The 18563-nt window shown below is 37.5% G+C and overlaps 1 protein-coding gene across 1 annotated transcript; it reads right to left on the minus strand.

Moving 5' to 3' along the window:
• Positions 1-4573: 4573 nt before the first annotated feature.
• On the minus strand, positions 4574-7027 carry LOC107827068 (large ribosomal subunit protein uL29). Its single transcript, XM_016654133.2, has 4 exons — positions 6898-7027; positions 6683-6818; positions 6009-6165; positions 4574-4770 (listed from the first exon to the last, which is right to left on the minus strand). The coding sequence occupies exons 1-4, from the start codon at positions 6899-6901 to the stop codon at positions 4696-4698; spliced, it is 372 nt and encodes a 123-aa protein (XP_016509619.1). The 5' UTR covers positions 6902-7027; the 3' UTR covers positions 4574-4695.
• Positions 7028-18563: the final 11536 nt, after the last annotated feature.

The following is an 18563-nucleotide window of genomic DNA, read 5'->3' on the forward strand; positions in this document are numbered from 1 at the left end:
ATGGATCCTATTTTGAGAAGTTTGGTTACCTCGTCCTTGATGAAGGCATGTTTGATCTCGGACTGGGCCTTCTTTTTTGCTTCACCGGGCGAAATTTTGGATCCAGACTCAACTTGTGAGTGGTAATTTCTGGCGGGGTCCCTGTCATATCGAGGTTGGACCAGGCAAAACAATACATATTAGCTTAAAGGAATTGAATAAGTTTTTTCCTGAGCTCGGGAGTTAATCCCGTTCTAAGGTATACCTTTCGATCGGGTAGATGCTCGATCAGTATGAGTTGTTCCAGCTCTTCGACCCTTGATTTTGTGGCGTCAGAATCATCGAGGATTATGAAGGATCAAGGGATCATATAGTCATCATCCTCGTAAATTTCCAGTTCCTCCGGTTGGGCCGAGGCTGACGACTGTGGTTGCTATTTGACTTCTAGCTCTCCCTTTGACTTCGATCTCTTTGCTGATGAAAGTGCCGATATCGGTGTCACCTCATCGATCGCAAACATCTCCTTCGCACCGGGTTACTCCCCGTACACTATTTTGAATCCCTCCAACGTCGGGAACTTCAGAACTTGGTGAAGGGTCGAAGACACTTCTCTCATGTTATGGATCCAAGGCCTTTCGAGCAGGGCGTTGTACCTCATGTCGCCCTCGATTACATGGAATTTTGTTTCTTGGATGGTCCCGACCACGTTCACTAGCAAGATAATCTCACATTTTGGTGGTTTCGCTCACCATATTGAAGTCGTTAAGTACTCGAGTTGCGGGCAGAATTTGATCTTGTAGGCCGAGTTGTTCTACGACCCTCGATCGAATAATGTTGGTCAAGCTACCTGGATCAATCAAAACACATTTAGCTTGAATTTTATTCATAAGGACAGATATTACAATGCATCGTTATGAGGTCGTTCAATCCCTTCCGCATCCTCGTCGTTGAAAGACAAAGTCTCTTCTCGTAAGTAATCTCGTGCTCATTTTTCTCTTGTGATCGTCACTTTGGTGCGTTTAAACACTGGTCTTTGTGGAATATCGACCACTCCTACAATCATATGAATCACGTGGTGTGGCTCTTCCTGCTCGTTCTGCCTGTTTGAATCTCTGTTTCTTAAAGTGATTCTTGGCTCAATCACTTAAGAATTCCCAAAGGTGCCCCTTGTTGAATCTTTGTCCTCGATCATTCCTTCTATCATTCCGAACGGTTTTCCGTACAAGGCCATTATCTCTCCGATCTCCACTGTATGGCTGATATCAATCTCTGTTCGATCGCGGTTCTCGGTCGAAGTCCCTTTTAACTCTTTCCACGGGACTGTTAGGATAGACTGAACCGGTTGGAGCCCCAAATTGATCATCATCGACCCTGATCTTCGACTAATATCGATTATGCACGTCGGCCCAAGTGACAGCTGGATACTCGATCAAATTTTGTTTCAGCTGTTGTGAAGCTACGAAACTTCGAGCATTGAGGCCTTGAGTAAAGGCTTCAACAGCCCAATCATCGGTGACCGGTGGCAAATCCATCCGTTCCATTTGGAACTGAGACACACATTCCCTGAGCATCTCGTTGCCTTTTTGCCTTACCTTGGAAAGTTCCGATTTTCTTGTGGCTACCTTGATAGCCCCGGCATGTGCCTTTACAAAAGAATCTGCAAGCATAGCGAACAAATCAATAGAATTAGGTGGTAAATTATGGTACCATAATGGCGCACGTGTATGATTTTCCCGAACTTCTTCAGCAACACGGACTCAATCTCATCATCTTCCAAGTCATTTTCCTTAATGGCGCACGTGTATGAGGTATTGTGCTCGTTTGGATTTGTTGTCCCATTATATTTCGGGATCTCGGGCATACGGAACTTCTTGGGTATTGGCTTCGGATATGCACTCGGGGGAAAAGGTTTTTGGACAAACTTTTTGAATCGAGTCCTTTCAACATCGGTGGTGCCCTCGGGATTTGGTCGACCCTGGAATTATAAGTTTTCACTTTCTTATCATTTTCCTCGATCCTTTTTTCTCCTGTTTCGATTCGCTTCGTTAGATCCTCAGGCATCTTTATGATAGCAGGATTGGTCTCCGGTTCTCCTCCATTCGATTTCTTTGATACCGATTCGGCTCTATGAACAATTTCTTGCGATGGCTCGATCTCGATCCTGCTTGGCACACGATTCTGATTCTGAAGTTGTGCTATTGCAGCTTTTTGAGTCTGCAACATTTCGAATATCATTCAAAGGCTAATCCCGCCTTCTCTACCGCCCTATGCGTTTTGATCAGCTGTTCGAGCATATCTGCGGACGCTATTTTCAGGATCGGCACCCAAATTCCCATTAATAGCAATATGGGAGCTGACGTCGATTGGATCCACGACCGGAGATCCATCGGTGTTTACTGGAAGTACTCTATTTTCTTGGGCGGCTATGTTGTCATTCTCGCCATAGAGACCGATGCCATCGTCTATAGGTGTGGGTGCTACTTGAGAGTTTGAGATGTTGATCCTGGAATCAAAGACACTTCAAAGAACAAGCGTAAAATTATGTGTGTTACGAAAAATTGTACCAAACAATCACTATTATCTTTAGCCCCACGGTAGGCGCCAAACTGTTTTGCCTTAAAATCGGACAACAATTAAACTTATAAGTGATTTTAAGGATATGTGATTTCACTTGGCACAAAGTGATAAATGTGAGAATTAATGCTAGGGATTAATTGTAAATAAAGCTAACCAAAATGATGAACAACCACGGCCCTCGAGCTAGATCGCCCTCGAACCAGCTAAGTATGTTATTAAAAAGTATGGATTTTAACAATAGAGCTTGCAAGAGAAAATATGATATATTGCCTTATTGTGCGTGAATGTATACGTTACAAAAATGATTTAGACCCTCTTTATACAACAGATGAACCCTATTTATGGTATATTTCTAATTACAGAAGTAAATCTCATTATTGGATAAATATACGATCCTAACTCGATATATGCCGAGATTCCCTCCACGATCCTCGCCTGATCACGGATATCTCGGCTTTCCGTTATTCGGCGTAGTTGGCCTCTTTCGATCTTGCTCAATCTCTTTCTCGCTTCGGTCTCGAATTGACCTCGATCCTGATCGGCCAATGATCCACGAGCTTACCAATCCATCTTTGTACCATGTTCCAATATAAATGGGATCGGGCCTTGATCTTCCGTCTCGATTTCGGTTAGTCGTATGAAATTAGGCAAGCCCGATTCTGATCCGTGGGATGTTATATCTAAATATGAATGATAATCGAGGCTTGTAACTCTTGCAAAAAATTGACCATTCATTAAGTAATTAATACTATTAACTAATTAATGAGGAAAAAAATAGATTAGTCGAAATGTTGTCTTATGCATGAGGTTTTAACGTGTGGACTAATAATATTAGCTTGCGCACTAACCATATAAGACTGCATTCGCAGTGGATTAGCGCGTTTGACTTCGGATTAAAAGGTCGCTAGTTCGACTCCCACTGTGGTTGGAGTTGTTTGTATTTTTTTGTTTTGCAATTAATAGTTGTTCACTGTAATACGACAAATTCTGCGTTTGCTAAAAAGACCAAGATTATTGTTTGATCTTCGTATCTGTTTCCACATTTTTACCGAACTGTATTGTTTGAATGTTAAAATATCATAATTAAGTTTTAACAACTACAGCATCTTCTTATATTACAAAACAAATTATAATTGAGCTACTTAAGGGACCCAAAATAATTCTAGCACAAAAGATGCATATCTCCCAAAGCACTCTTCCCAGTTTTTGTGCATACTACCTATTACTAGTGGGATCAAATCTGTGTTATACGTGAAAAGAGGAAGAGACAAATGGGTAAAAGAAATGTGATCAAACTTTCCAGATATAAGTGGAATAAAAGTAAAGTTAAAATACATATGTTTCGCGAGAATGCTTTGAGAAAAAACAAAACCTTGTTACAAATAATTATGTAATGGTGGATGTCCATAACTCATAAAGAAGTAATACCCACTACTCTTCTCCATTATCTCCGTAACTCCCATTACTCTGTAACTCTCATACTTCCATAACCTCCCCATGATCTCAACGTTTAATGTCATGTTTATGGCATTCTTTTGTATACATCTATGTAATGCTATAAATAGAGGATGAGAAGTGACATTGTACACACTTAAAGACTTGATGAAATAAAAAAGCTATCTCTTCTTCTCTTATTCTATGTACTTATTTTCTTGTTTTACATTGTTATTTTGAGCTTAATTTCTTAACAAATTTATATATTTGTTTCCCAATTAAGAGTCAGAAAAATAGCACCTAGACTCTCTTTGCCGCTAACAGAACCTATTAAGAATGGTAAGTTTTATTTTCCTTTCAGGTATATATATATTTGGCATGTATATGTTAAGCCAAGAAGACTCAACTTCTCAGAATTTTGCAAGACATGTATTAGTATCTCGATAATCGGAGAAGAGAAAATTCAAGATAATCTCCATTAATACGAATTCTTGCACAATAATCACGACACTCGATCAAAAGTGTAGAAAAAGAAGTGTAGACAGGATCATGCATAAAAGTTGCACGCATAAGGCAAACAAAATAACAAAACTCCAACTTCATAATGCAATAATAGTAGTAATACAAAATATAACATTGCAAAATGGCAAAAATAATGATCCTCAGCTTTGCTCTAACATCACAAACTATCTAAGTTGGATCAATTCAAACCTTAATGGCATACTTTCTAATTGGAAAGTACATCTCTTTCTTCTTCTCCCTTTCAGTCTTCAAAGATGCCTGCATATTGAACCATGATTAAGTTATTAACATGAAGCAAAGAAGCAAGAGTCTGCGCAGCGAAGAAGAGGTGTAACAAGAGAATCTATTTCTGTGAATTCAAAATAAATGCTCTCAAGTCTCAACATAACAAGTAATCCACTATATAGCAGCTTCAATATTACCATTTAGATAGAGGCTATCGGGTCAGTTCTTGGGAAAAAACCTTTTAAAACTTCAGCGAAATGATCATGCTACGACCATCCAGGTTTAAGCTTATAGTGGCAGCGACATATAATGACGAAAACACTTTTTTCAAAACAAACATGGTTGAAATTCAAATCTTGAATTCGACAAAATATCAATCGTAACATTCCACTAGAATGAAATATTGCAACAATCAAGCAAATACTCATTTCTGAGCAAATCTAATGCAATTTTAACAACTTTCTCACCCAAAAAAAAAAAAAAGCAAAATGAGCATGCCGCATCTAGAGCAACTTTTGTGGGTGTGATGATGATTGGTGTAAACACTACGCTGAGCTATTTTCGGAGAGGTCGGAAAACCTGTTGCTAGGTCTATTCCTCTTCTTAGATTTGTATGCTATAGGGAAAAAAGAGGTCTCTATCTCCCCTTATATTTTCTATTCCCTTAATCCAAAGAAACAACAGAGTATTACAAAGGAATATGATCAAAGACATGTGAACATTAAGGAAGCCAAGTTGGGAGGAAGCAATGGATGATATTCAGATCTCTTCACATGTTATTTAAGAATGGTGGTATCCACTAGATACCTGCTAACTTCCACCAGCACAAACACCAGGTAACTCTGCTTAGGCAAATGAAATGAATTACCTATGTTTTTTGGTCTTCTACTGGGAGGTGCTATACAGATAATCAGTAACTATTAAGGGCAACAAGACAAATGTTATTTTTCCTCATTCATGAGATCCACTGTACAACTCGTGAAACACAAATGGCACAAAAGAATCCTTAGAAGATGAAGATGTCTAATAACATTAAACATTTTGATGCATCAAAGAAAATCACATATCAATTCAAGCCTGACAGTGAAATCCTAAGAACCTTTACATATATCTATGAACAACATGGAATTCAATTATCCCTTTCATCAACTATTCGAATGACCAACGAGTGGAACATGTATTACTCCACCAAACAAAAAGCATCAGCTTTAGACCAAAATCGTTTAAAAGATCAGAACAGCATAGTGATAAAAACGAGAAAATTGAAATACCTGATGTTTGGTAAGACGTTTACGAATGGCCCTAGTCTTCTTGGGACGGAGGTCAAGAGGCAAGTACTTCTTGTTCTTATAAGCTTCTCTCAGTGCTGTCTTCTGCTTCTGTGATATCACAGTCAATACTTGTGCTATTGACAACCTCACCACCTTACTGAATCAAACCACATTTCATTTCAGACCATTACTCTCTCCATCACAAAGAAGAAGAAAAATTCACAATTTACAGTAACTATTTATATATTCACTACATCCCTTTTAGGTAATATTTTTGACTAGCCACATAGTTATAAGAAAAAAGACTTTTGAACCTTGTAGTCTAAAACAAGCCAAAGCCATAGATATTTACGTGACTTCTGCTACTATGGTACTGCATTAACAACCCACATTTCATTTCAGAACATTAATCTCTCCATCATAAAAAAACCCACAATTTACAATAACTATTTATATATTTACTACGTCCCATTTTATGTGACGTTTTATGACCCAGCACAGAGTAAAAAAAAAAAAAAAAATTTAGAAACCTGTAGTCTAAAACAAGATAAGACATTTGTGTGACTTCTTCTTCTGTGATACAACATTAACCCACATTTCATTTCTGAACACTAATTTCTAAATATATTAATTTTCATTTGGACAATAAAAATTAAAAGGGTAGAAAAGTTTACATTTTGGAGAGTTTGTTAGGGGCACCGCCAGTGACCTTAGCAACACGGAGGAGAGCAAGTTCTGCTTTCAGATCCTTTAACTGAGCCAAAAGCTCAGTCTTTGATTTTCCCCTCAGCTCATGAACTTTGATTCTTGCTAATACAACCAAAACAAAAACTCAATAAAATCGTAAAAAACATAAGAAGTTTAACAAAAGAATTATGGTTTCACTTACCCATTTCTATCACACACTCTCTCTCTCTCTCTCTCTCTGTGAAGTACTAAACGGCGATGTTAATTATGAGACCTCAGAAACCCTAATAATTGGCAGCTGATAAGAGAACAGAAGGCTGCTGATCTCGCACGTGCCAAGAAAGATATGGGCTTATAAAGTTTTTTAGCCCAATGTGTTATAAATTTGTTGGGCTTTGCTTCTGTGGAATTTGAGGCCCATTCTGGTTCTTTATCTTATGTGACCTTGTGAAAAGTCTTTTTACCACTAGACCTCATTTGAGATGTGAGACACCAAATCTAACATAAATACTCTCTAAAATTTATATATATTTCAAAAAGAATGTTATAATAATTTTTGATTCAAAGATTCTCATTTTACTCTTAACGATAAATGAAGTGACATACTTAAGATTTCAGTGACATTTTGACATGTTACCCACGTTAATAATTTAAATCATATAATAGAATGAACAACTATGACTTCCCAAAAATAATTGCTCCATTTGAGCTATGAGACACCAATTGTTTATACGTTTAAGACTCAATGATAATTATGATATATTATACACATCTTTAGTTTACTATCAGAAAATAAAATGCAGGTTTCCCAAAATCTGCATATATAGTAGAAAGTGCAATTACCGTAGCGTTCCCTTCATCTTTTCAAGCTAAATAGAGAATAATAAAAAATTATATATTGTTTGTGATGTACTAAGAGAAAATATTGAAAAAATGTCAAAATATCTCTAACACATTAGATTTGGCTTAGATTTACTCTGCTTCTATCTATTGGGTCATAAATAAGTACGCTCAATATTATTTTTGTGTTATAAAAGAAAAACGTCTTATCTTTGAGCGTCACTCTAAATGGGTGTTGACTTTTTTTCATTTCTCACATTACAAATGTTTTTAAACTAATGCCTTTTAACTTAACATTCCATGTGATTTGAGATTTCTTCATCTTTAGATGGCTAATAATACAAACAAAATTTGTGAGAACTAAAGATAAGAAAATATCATAGGGAGAGAAAAGAGAAGTTCATTACATTGTTGATCATATCGTTGATTCAATTAAATCTTTGGTAAGTGCAACATGAATTTTACAGGATCTACATGCATAGAAATCACCAGCGAACCGAATTAGCATTTTTCAGGCTAACTGAAATCAAGATCAGAACTTTGGTATAAGCAGCGAAAAAATTAATACACTTTTAACGGTATAACGGGACTCCACCAAAAGACAGTTACCCCCTTTTTAAAATAAAATTGAATGCTTGATTTCAAGAAATATAGTAATATCAAACACGAGAATGAAAGCTTGAGTGCTCATTACTAATATTTTGCTTGTAAGTGAGTTTGGATATGTGTTGTATCGTTTTCGAGTCCCTTTTTTCCATTCCAAGTTGATATTTATATTATTTTTCAAGTGATTTTGCTCTATTTTTTATATAGTATTATTTTCTATTTTTAAAAAATCATAAAAATATTACCCTTACACATATACTCTAATAAATTATTTTGTGAAAATGTTGGATGACATCCGATCCCTTACTATCTGCCATCGGGAATGAGAGTTTCGGTGGCATACACAAAAAAAGAAGAGAAGAGGATATGTTGTTTTCGGTGTATATGTTTCTTGAGGTAAAATCGATATTTATAATACCTTTAGAAGTTTGTTTTCTATTACAACAAACACTACTTTTTAAAATGACATACTGAATAAAATTGTACGGGTTGTCCGTCTTTAAATATTATTACTGTTTTGATTTTATTGTAAAATTAAACTTCTTCAATATTGAAAGCCTGAAACTCTTGTTTGGACGTGGAAATCGGAAGCTAACACTTATTTATTGTTGAAATCGTTTGAATTGATAATATGTGCTTAGATTTTTAGTTCATGCACTGATCTAGTGATTTGCTTTAAGAATCTCAAACTTAATTCGTGGTCCTTAGAAAATATGGAAAAAAACAAAATGAGTCTTCTTGATTTGGTATTATTTGATTAACTTTATGATTAAGGAATGTTTGTATTGGTATTTAAGGGTCTTATTTCAAATTTGAGATCATCTGGAACAGATTTGGGGTGATTTGATCGAAACTAGAATTAAAACTTCGAAGAACACTTTATTGAACAACATAAATAAATTATAGACTTTGATGAACAATTTAATAGTTAGGTCGATTGCAGATAATATAAAAGTCATGCAAATTTGGTAGATATTGGTGACGATTTAACAAGCACAAAAGCATGCCAAACCAGTTAGAGTTTGTAAATCATTTTAACCAATAGGTCGAATACAGATAACACAAAGTCATGCCAATATTGTAGTCATGTGAATCATAAAATCATGTAAATTGAGTAGAGTTTATGAATAATTAATAATATAGGTAGAGTAAATATAGTCATATGAATCATGTGCAAATACAATATGATAGTACTGAAAGTGCAAGAAGGAGGGGGGGTGTAGACTTTGCACAGCGAATGATTTCAGTAGAAATGAATTAAATAAACAGAAAGGTAAGGAAGACACAATAATTTTTATACTGGTTCAGTACCGGTGTGGTACCTATGTCCAGTTCCCTTGGGTCACAAGAGTTCTCTTAGATCTTTGATAAATATTTACAGTAGTGATGGTTTTAGTACGTTCACCATCAAAGATATACAACAATAGTGATTTTTGCAATGTTGACGCAACTCTCGTTTTGTGTTCTAACCCTTCCTATCTTTTGTGACACTTGTAGAGTCAAGAATACATTGTTTGTACTAAAAACTAGAAAGGCTTAGAAACAGATGATGTAGTTGCATGATCGTCTTCCTGGGTTTGCCAGTCTTCTTATAAGAGAGTTTAGGTAGCCGTTGCAGATTGATCTTTGATTGAGGCACAGAATCCTCTAAGAGATTTGACCCAAGGGGTGCCTCCGAATCCTGCACAAGAGATGGGTTGGATTCGTTTACGTCCTTCCCTTTCATATCCATATTCAAGGGAGTGATTTGTGGCTTGATTTGGTTGATCAATCTTTAGTATCTTCAGATTCTAAATCAGTCCTTGAAATACGGCCAGATATTCTTTAGTAGTTGCACTTGATATGTTTCTTTCTTGAAAGCCTCGATGTCCTTTGATTTAGCCTTGACTTCCTTTAGCGCCTGGACTTGATTTTATTTCCTTTTTGATGGCTTTGACTTTCTTTGATTTAGCATCGTTCTTGTTGCCTTCATCTCGTTTCCTTTCTGATGTCCTTACTAAAAGGACTTCCTTTGAAGTAGTGATGCCTCCTAATTTTCTGCAATTAAATGGATACAGTTAGATTTGCACTATTGTCATCATTGAAACTTAGGTGTAATAATCTTCCCCTTTTGATGATGACAATCAAAACAGAGTAAATAGAGTATACTTCCCTTTCATAGCTTAAGATGCCTGCTCCCCCTGAGTTGTTGCTCTGGTTTACTCAATCACGTTTCTCCCCCTTTGACATCAATCAAAAAGAGAAAAAAATAAGTGGAGACAGAACATACAAAATAAGGTAGATAATAGACAAAGTAGTTAGGGTAGCAGAGGTTATGCCTTCAGCAGAGGCACATAGTAATAGTTCTTACAGACCGATGCAAAAGTAGTTCACAAAATAAAAGCAAATAATGACAAAAAATTATTTTTAACACACGCACACACTGCCTTAGTTCCTCCCCAGAAAGTACTTTAGGGTATTGATCACTTTGGTGCAGAAAGAGTCATAGGAGGTTTCAACTTCTTTAGTAATTTTATCCATCTTTTCTGTCATGGAGTTGAATACCCTAATTCCTTGCCTCCTCGTGGCTCCCATGTCCATCCTGAGCTTGGCCATATATGTATATGTTTCTTTGATGACTTCCCTAATCTTGTCCACTTGTTCTTTCATTGCAATGAGTAGGATTTTTACCCCATCTAAACTTTGCTGAATCTGCTGTAGGTTGTTAGTGGCAGTCGACTAAGGCTCTATTGGTTCAGTAGGTACTTCGACCCGCATTGGAGCACTTTCAACTTTGGCACGCCTGACTTATCCATCGTTACTTAAGGTGTAATCCATCATAGCAAAGGTTGTCTTATCATAGGTACTAGTAATGTGCTTGGGTGAGAAAGGTGAAAAGTCAACCTTCATGACTTCAAGAATATGTGAGATGAGCAAACCATATGGTAAACAAGTAGCAGAAGAGGATATATCCCTGAAACTTTCAAGCATATACTAACGAATCCACATGAACCAGTCAAGACTTTTATTGTTCACAAGACAGTAAAGAATAAAAATATCTCTAGTAGTCAAAGTGCTGAGGGACCCAGTTCTAGGAAGTAAGGTAGTAGCTATCATGTGGGCTAAAATGCGGTATTCAAACTTGAGATTTTTAAGACCAATGTAAGGAGGGTTATCAGACAGAAAAGCTTTTGCCTCTTCTATGGAAACTTCTAAGTCTTTGGGCCAGGAATTTTGCACAAAAACATCATAACCATGAAACTTAGCAGACAATATCTTTTCAAATTGATAGGAATCAAGAACAATCTGATTGCCTAAAACCATGGACTATAAGTCATCTTTCTCATTAACAAACAGATTTGCTTAAAACATCCTTACATGCTCTTCATACACAAAATTTCCAATAGTATCAAACAGAGGAGAAAGACATTGAAAGTCAAAAATAGCAATCACACCACAGTGCAAAATTTTCATAAGAGAGAGACTTACAAAGCGTCCATAAGCCATAGATTTAGATTTATAGGACTCAAACCTTGATTTCTCACTTGGTCCATAGAAGTTCAGTTTGTCCTCTGGCCCAAAATATGTACTTTCCACTTTCTCTTTCTTGCATACAGGCCTTTTGGGGATTTCCTCCATAGGCCTTTTTCCTGCTTTTTTCTGGCTAATAGGAAGATCTTCCGATGATTCACTGCTTCCATTATCGGTTTTGAGGAAGTCTGAATGGAGGAATGATTCAAGGTCGACGGTTTCTTCAGGGTTGTGGGTTTTCTGAAATCGTCTGCTTCATCTTGTGGAAGATGAGAGGTTTTTCTTTGCCATGGTAGAGGAATTCTGTGAGAGGAGATGAAGAATGAAAAAGGAAGGTAATACTTATCTAGGCTTTTGGAAGGTTGAGGAGTTGCATCAGTTAAGGGAAAAGTCAGGTATAGAAGGAAGTGACACTTCTGAGGAGTTGTTTCGGCGGCACCAATGGAAGTGTAATAATGACACTCACATCAAAATTCATATACTCATCAATTAAGCAAACTAAGAAAGGAAGAAAAATATTTTATGAAAGAATTTTTACATAATAGACGTAATACAAATCTTCTTGCGCAGTAGACAAAATCTTTCTTCCAAAAGAGGTTTTGTAAAAATATCAGTAAGTTGAGACTCAATATTAATGAATTCTAACATGATATCACCTTTTGCAACATGATCACGGATAAAATGATGCTTAATTTCTATATGTTTTGCCCTAGAGTGATGCACCAAAATTTTTGACAAACATATAACACTTGTATTATCACAAAATATAAGAGTAGAGTTAAGGGACAAATTAGAATTGAGAAGTTGATGCATGATCCAAAAAACTTGTGTACAAAAACTTCCACCATCTAAATATTCTGCTTCAGTAGTTGACAAGGCAACACAATTTTGTTTCTTGCTATGTCATGAAATTAGTGCATTTCCCAACAATTGGAATGTGCCACTAGTATTTTTCATGTCAATCCTATCACCTGCAAAATTTGCATATGAAAAACCTTTTAAAACAAAGTTGTTAGAATGAGCACACCATAATCCTAATTCAGTGGTTCCAATAAGATATCTAATAATGTGTTTAACTGCAGTAAGATGAGATTCTTTTGGAGCCGACTGAAACCTTGCACATTTACATGCACTGAACATTATATCGGGTCAACTAGCAGTGAGATATAATAAAGATCCAATCATTCCTCTATACATTGTTTCATCCACATTTTTTCCATTCTTGTCTTCTTCAAGCGTAGTTGTTGGACTCATTGGAGGTCCAATGAACTTTGCATTCTCTATACCAAACTTCTTTATAAGTTCCTTGTTGTACTTGATTTCGCTAATAAAAATTCCTTTGGGAGATTGTTTGATTTGCAGTCCAGGAAAGAAAGTTAGCTCTCCCATCATGCTCATTTCGAATTCTCCTTTCATAATGTGAGCAAATGCTTCACATAATACAAATTAGGGCTTCCAAAAATAATATCGTCAACATAAATTTGAGTAATAATATTCTCTGAATTTGAGTGCTTAATGAATAGGGTTGTATCAATATTACCTCGTTTGAAACCTTGATTTAGGAGAAAAGAACTTAATCTTTCATACCAGGCTCGGGGGTCTTGCTTTAGTCCGTATAGAGCTTTAAACAACTTGAATACATGGTTTGGGAAGCTGTAACTTACAAAGCCAGGAGGTTGTTTCACGTATATTTCTTCAGATATGTATCCATTTAGGAAGGCACCTTTTACATCCATTTGAAATAATTTGAATCCTTTATGAGCAACAAAAACAAGTAGTATTCGAATAGACTCTAATCTTACTACAGGTGCAAAAGTTTCATCGTAGTCGATTCCCTCTTGCTGAGAATAACCTTGAGCAACTAGCCGTGCTTTGTTACGAACGACTTGACTAGACTCATTCAACTTATTTTTGAAGACCCATTTAGTTCCTACAATGGAAACATTTGATGGTTTTGGAACCAAGTCCCACACTTTATTTCTTTTAAATTGATCAAGTTCATCTTTCATAGCTTTGATCCAGTAGTCGTCTTTAAAGGCTTCATCAACCTTCTTTGGCTCAAGTTGTAATATTAAGGCCATGTGAGAGTTGAACTTCTGAGATCTTCTCATAGTGATACCCTCATGTGGATTTCCAATGATGAACTTGTGGGGATATTCAGATTCACTTTTCCATTCATTTGGAATATTTGTGATTAGCTCCTTTTCCACAGTGGTTGACTGTTCAACATAAGATAATTCCTAGATTTTAATGTGTTCCTCAGTTGACTGATTCGACTGGTCGACTGATCGTGATTATCTTTTCCTGCAACAACAAACTTTGGGACAGTAGAGATTTCCTCATCTTCAGGAAGTTTTTCGTTCCTTGAGTGAGGGTTAGTATCCAAAAAAATAACATGAATAGATTCTTCAGTGCATAAAGTTCTTTTATTGTAAACTTTATATGCTCTACTTGAGGGAGAATATCCAAGAAATATACCTTCGTCACTTTTTGGATCAAACTTACCCAAGTTTTCTTTTTCCATTATTGTGAATGAAGCATTTGTATCCAAATTGGTGGAAGTAAGTGATGTTGGATTTCTTACCATTCTATAGCTCATATGGAGTCTTTTTAAGAATGGGTTGAATCAGACATCTGTTGATAATATGACATACTGTGCTTACAGATTCTGCCCAGAAGTGGTAAGGTAGGGAGTTTTTCACAATCATGGTTCTTGCCATGTCTTGCAAAGTTCTGTTTTTACGTTCTACCACTCCATTCTGTTGAGGTAATCTTGGCGAAGAGAAGTTGTGGAAAATTCCTTGATCGTTGCAGAAGTTTTCAAATGTTATGCTCTTGAACTCTCTGATAAGTAGGAATTTTGACCGCTTATTTTCTCTCTTTTACTTACGTTTTAGCTCAAAAAATGCTTAAAGGTATTCCTGAGAACTAATGTAATATGCTTTCTTACAGGAATATTGGGAAACGAGCTAAAGAAGTGAAAATTAACTCAAAAAGGAGTAAAATTGGACAAGAACCAAAACAAGGCAAAAAGGGCTACATTGCGGACCGCATAATATTGTGTGCGGCCGCAAACTCTGAAGATGCACTGATTGAATTTATTCACAGAGTGCGGACCGCAAAATTATTGTGCGGTTGCAGAAGACTAGATTCAGAGACTTGTAGTTTGGGAGCTTGAAGATGTGCGGACCGCACTATTATTGTGCGGCCGCATTCATAAATGTGTGATCCGTAGAATGAAACCCAGATCCAATCCAAGAGCAGGAGTGCGGCCGCACTCAGAAATGTGAGGTCCGCACAATTAGAGGAAGTGAGGCCGCATCTCACTTTTATGCGACCGCAGCCAACCTGACCAGTCAGTCTCAAAGTGCGGACCGCACATAGAATTGTGCGGCCGCACAACCTTCGCAGGGGCAATTAAGTCAGATATTTTTAGCTGGGTATAAATAGATCTTTTTGTCATTTTAAGGTTAAGTTTGTTGCACCTGAACACTGAGAGTCATTTTTATTTACTGTATTGGGTAACTTTGTACTAGTTTAGCATTTAAACATTAGATTTTATTTCCTTAATCAATTATTATGCATTTTATCTTAGTTTCTTCTTTAATTTCTTCATTTTCCATGAGTAGCTAAACCCTTAGCTAGGGTTGTAACCCAACCCTAGTATGGGTATTTAATGGGTGATTGATTTAGGGTTTATTTATGATTGGATATATGATATTTAGCCTAGTTCTTGCTTGAATTTGAGAATTGATGGTTGCAAACATTGATTCATGCGTAATTGACTTAATCTATACTTGAGAAAGTAAGACTAAGTCTAGAAAAACTTGGCTAATAAAAAATTGAGGTGAACTCAAGAAATTGATAGCCCCAATTAAAGGGTCGAATCTAGAGATAGTAAGACCCGACTTGAGCATTTATCACTTGTTTCGTGAGATACCCATTTGGATTTGAGAAAGCTAAATTGGGCAAAATCACTCAAACTACCGAGAGGTATAGGGTGAATAATTGCGTGTGATTGATATATTGGATCTCGATCAACCAAACATGCCCTAAAGCTCTAAATCCGTTAGGTAACCAACTAGGCGTAAGTCGCAACCCTAGATCATTTATAACTTGAAAAACAACCAAAACCAAAAACATTGTCTCATAACTTTACAATTACAAGCATTAGCGTAAAAGTAGAAGTAGAAACGACAATTGAAAATGTGGAAGTGTAATCTTAGGCACGTCATACATTTACACTAGGTATATACCTAATCTCACATCAAGCTCCATGTGGAATCGACCCCGACTCACGTTGGGTTTTTATTATTGCATCGACCGCCTCGCAACCTTAATTAGTGGTGTAAGTTTGGGCGATATCAACTTTTGGCACCATTGCCGGGGATCTAAACGGATTTAGCTATATATCTAGGTTTGTGTGTGATTTATCTTCTTTTCCTTCTAAGTCACTAATTTTATTTTTGAATTGATTATAGGTACAAGAATGGCTCTCAACAATGAGCCTCTCGGGAATTGTCCATTGGGGGAGGAAGTGGACGATGATCAAGGTGATGAGGTTCATCCCGAACCTCAAGTAAATAGGCGAGGCCGACTGCCACATGATAACATTACCAATGCGCCCCCACCTCTACCAAGAGCGGCTGCACATCGGGTGTTGCCGAACAAGGGTTATGCAAGTGCCATAGTCCTACCCCGCCCCGCATTAGGGCGGGCAACTTACAAATCACCAATGTGATGCTTACATTGCTTGAGCAACGGGGATTTTTCACCGGGGCTCCGAGTCAAAATGCTTACAAGCATCTCAAAGGGTTCGTGGATACTTGTTGGGGGAGCAAACAAACTAATATTTCCGAGGATGCACTGCGGTTGAGGCTATTTCCCTTTTCTCTACGGGGAAAGGTATTGGACTGGTTAGAGAGATTGCCCAATCATTCCATCCATACATGGGATGAGTTGGCGGTAAAATTCATTGCCAAATTCTTCTCTCCGGGGCATATGGCTACACTTCGGGATGAGATTTTGGCGTTCAAGCAAGAACCTAATGAGACATTGCATGAGAATTGGGAAAGATATTGTACCATGGTTAAAGAGTGCCCGAATAATGATATGATTGAGGCCATGATCCAACAAACCTTCTACAGGGGGATCAACACGACAAATCAATGTGTGGTAAATCAACTCATCGGTAGGGACTTCATGACCACACCATATGCCGAAGCATGTGAAACCTTGGATAAAATGGAAGATACCTCATTGGCATGGCAAAGTAGAACCAATGTTCCTCAAGGTGACCCAAATGTCATTCACCTACACAAGGAACTACATGATCATGGGAAAGCTATTGCCGAGTTGACTACCACAATGAATCAATTGGCCAAAGCTCAGCTCCAACAAGTTTAAGGGTCAAAGTAAGTGAATGCGATGGAAGGTGTGAATATGATGATGAACAAGAGATGACAAAAAGGTCAACAAGTGCAAAACCGTTCGGAACAATTTGTGCAAGATGATAGTGGGTATGACCAAGGTGATTCGTACAATAAGCAAGAAGAAGAAGTGCAGTATGTCAACAATTATCAAGGCCAACATCAACAACAATGGTGATCACAAGGAAATCAAGGAAATTGGAACAATCAAGGCCACCAAGGCAATTGGAGTAGTGGTAACAAAAATCAAGGTAATTGGGGGGAATAACAATAATCAAGGCAATTGGAATAATCAAGGTAACCAAGGCAATTGGGGAGGAAATAATCAAGGCAATTGGGGTGGCAATAACCAAGGGGGTTGGAATAATAATAACCAAGGGAATCGGGGGTCGGGCTTTCAAAGGCCCCCGATGTATCAACAACTAAGCAACCCGCCCCCTTATCCGTCTCAAGGTACTAGTTCTTCCAACAATGAATTGGGACAGATTGAAAATATGTTCAAACAAATAATGGAGAAAAATGTAGACACCGATGCTCAATTAGCCTCCCACAACACTTCAATACACAATTTGGAAGTTCAATTGGGGAAAATCTTGCATGCTTTAAACACTCGTCCTAAGGGGGTACTACCTAGTGATACGGTGGTGAACCCGAAGGATGGGAACAACATGGGACATGCCATGTCCGTAACCACAAGGAGTGGAAGAGGTGGAAATATAACCACCTCAACTCAAAGAAGAATTATGGATGATGATGTGTTGGTTCAAGAAGATGAGACTCCGAGCAATGTGGTTCAAGCTAATGATAAAGTGAGGATTGATAGTGACGAAAGTGTGGAGGAGACACAAGAAGAAGTGAACCCGTCTAGGGAGCAAGTGATTGACATACCGAAATCGGTAATGCCAAAGGCAAAGGCACCAATGCCAAGGCCCCCTCCTCCATACCCTCAAAGACTCGCCAAGCAAAATAGTGAGAACCAATTCAAGAAGTTTATTGAAATGATGAAGAGCTTATCCATTAATGTGCCATTGGTTGAGGCATTGGAACAAATGCCCGGTTATGCAAAGTTCATGAAGGATTTGGTGACAAAGAAAAGATCAATGAATTGTGAGGCTATCAAGATGACACATCAAGTGAGTGTTATTGTGCAATTAATGGCTCCGAAATTGGAAGATCCCGGCGCTTTCACAATCCCTTACACTATTAGGAGCGCCGACTTTGCCAAAGCTCTATGTGATTTAGGGGAAAGTATCAACTTGATACCCTACTCGGTGTTCAAAACTTTGGGAATTGGGCAACCAAGACCCACATCTATAAGGTTGCAAATGGCGGATCGGACTATGAAGAGACCATTGGGTATTATTGATGATGTGTTGGTTCGTGTTGATAAGTTTATCCTTCCGACGGACTTTATGATTCTTGATTGTGAATTTGACTATGAGGTGCCTATTATCTTAAGGTGCCATTGATGTGGAAGCCGGTG

This window comes from Nicotiana tabacum, chromosome 9 (assembly GCF_000715075.1).
Source record: "Nicotiana tabacum cultivar K326 chromosome 9, ASM71507v2, whole genome shotgun sequence".
NCBI classification, from domain to species: domain Eukaryota; kingdom Viridiplantae; phylum Streptophyta; class Magnoliopsida; order Solanales; family Solanaceae; genus Nicotiana; species Nicotiana tabacum.

Coding starts and splice junctions, on each gene's coding strand:
- LOC107827068 (XM_016654133.2), bottom strand. Junction 6,166..6,682: donor CCTAACAAACTCTCCAAAAT/GTAAACTTTTCT, acceptor GGTTTGATTCAG/TAAGGTGGTGAGGTTGTCAA. Junction 4,771..6,008: donor AACGTCTTACCAAACATCAG/GTATTTCAATTT, acceptor TTCAATATGCAG/GCATCTTTGAAGACTGAAAG.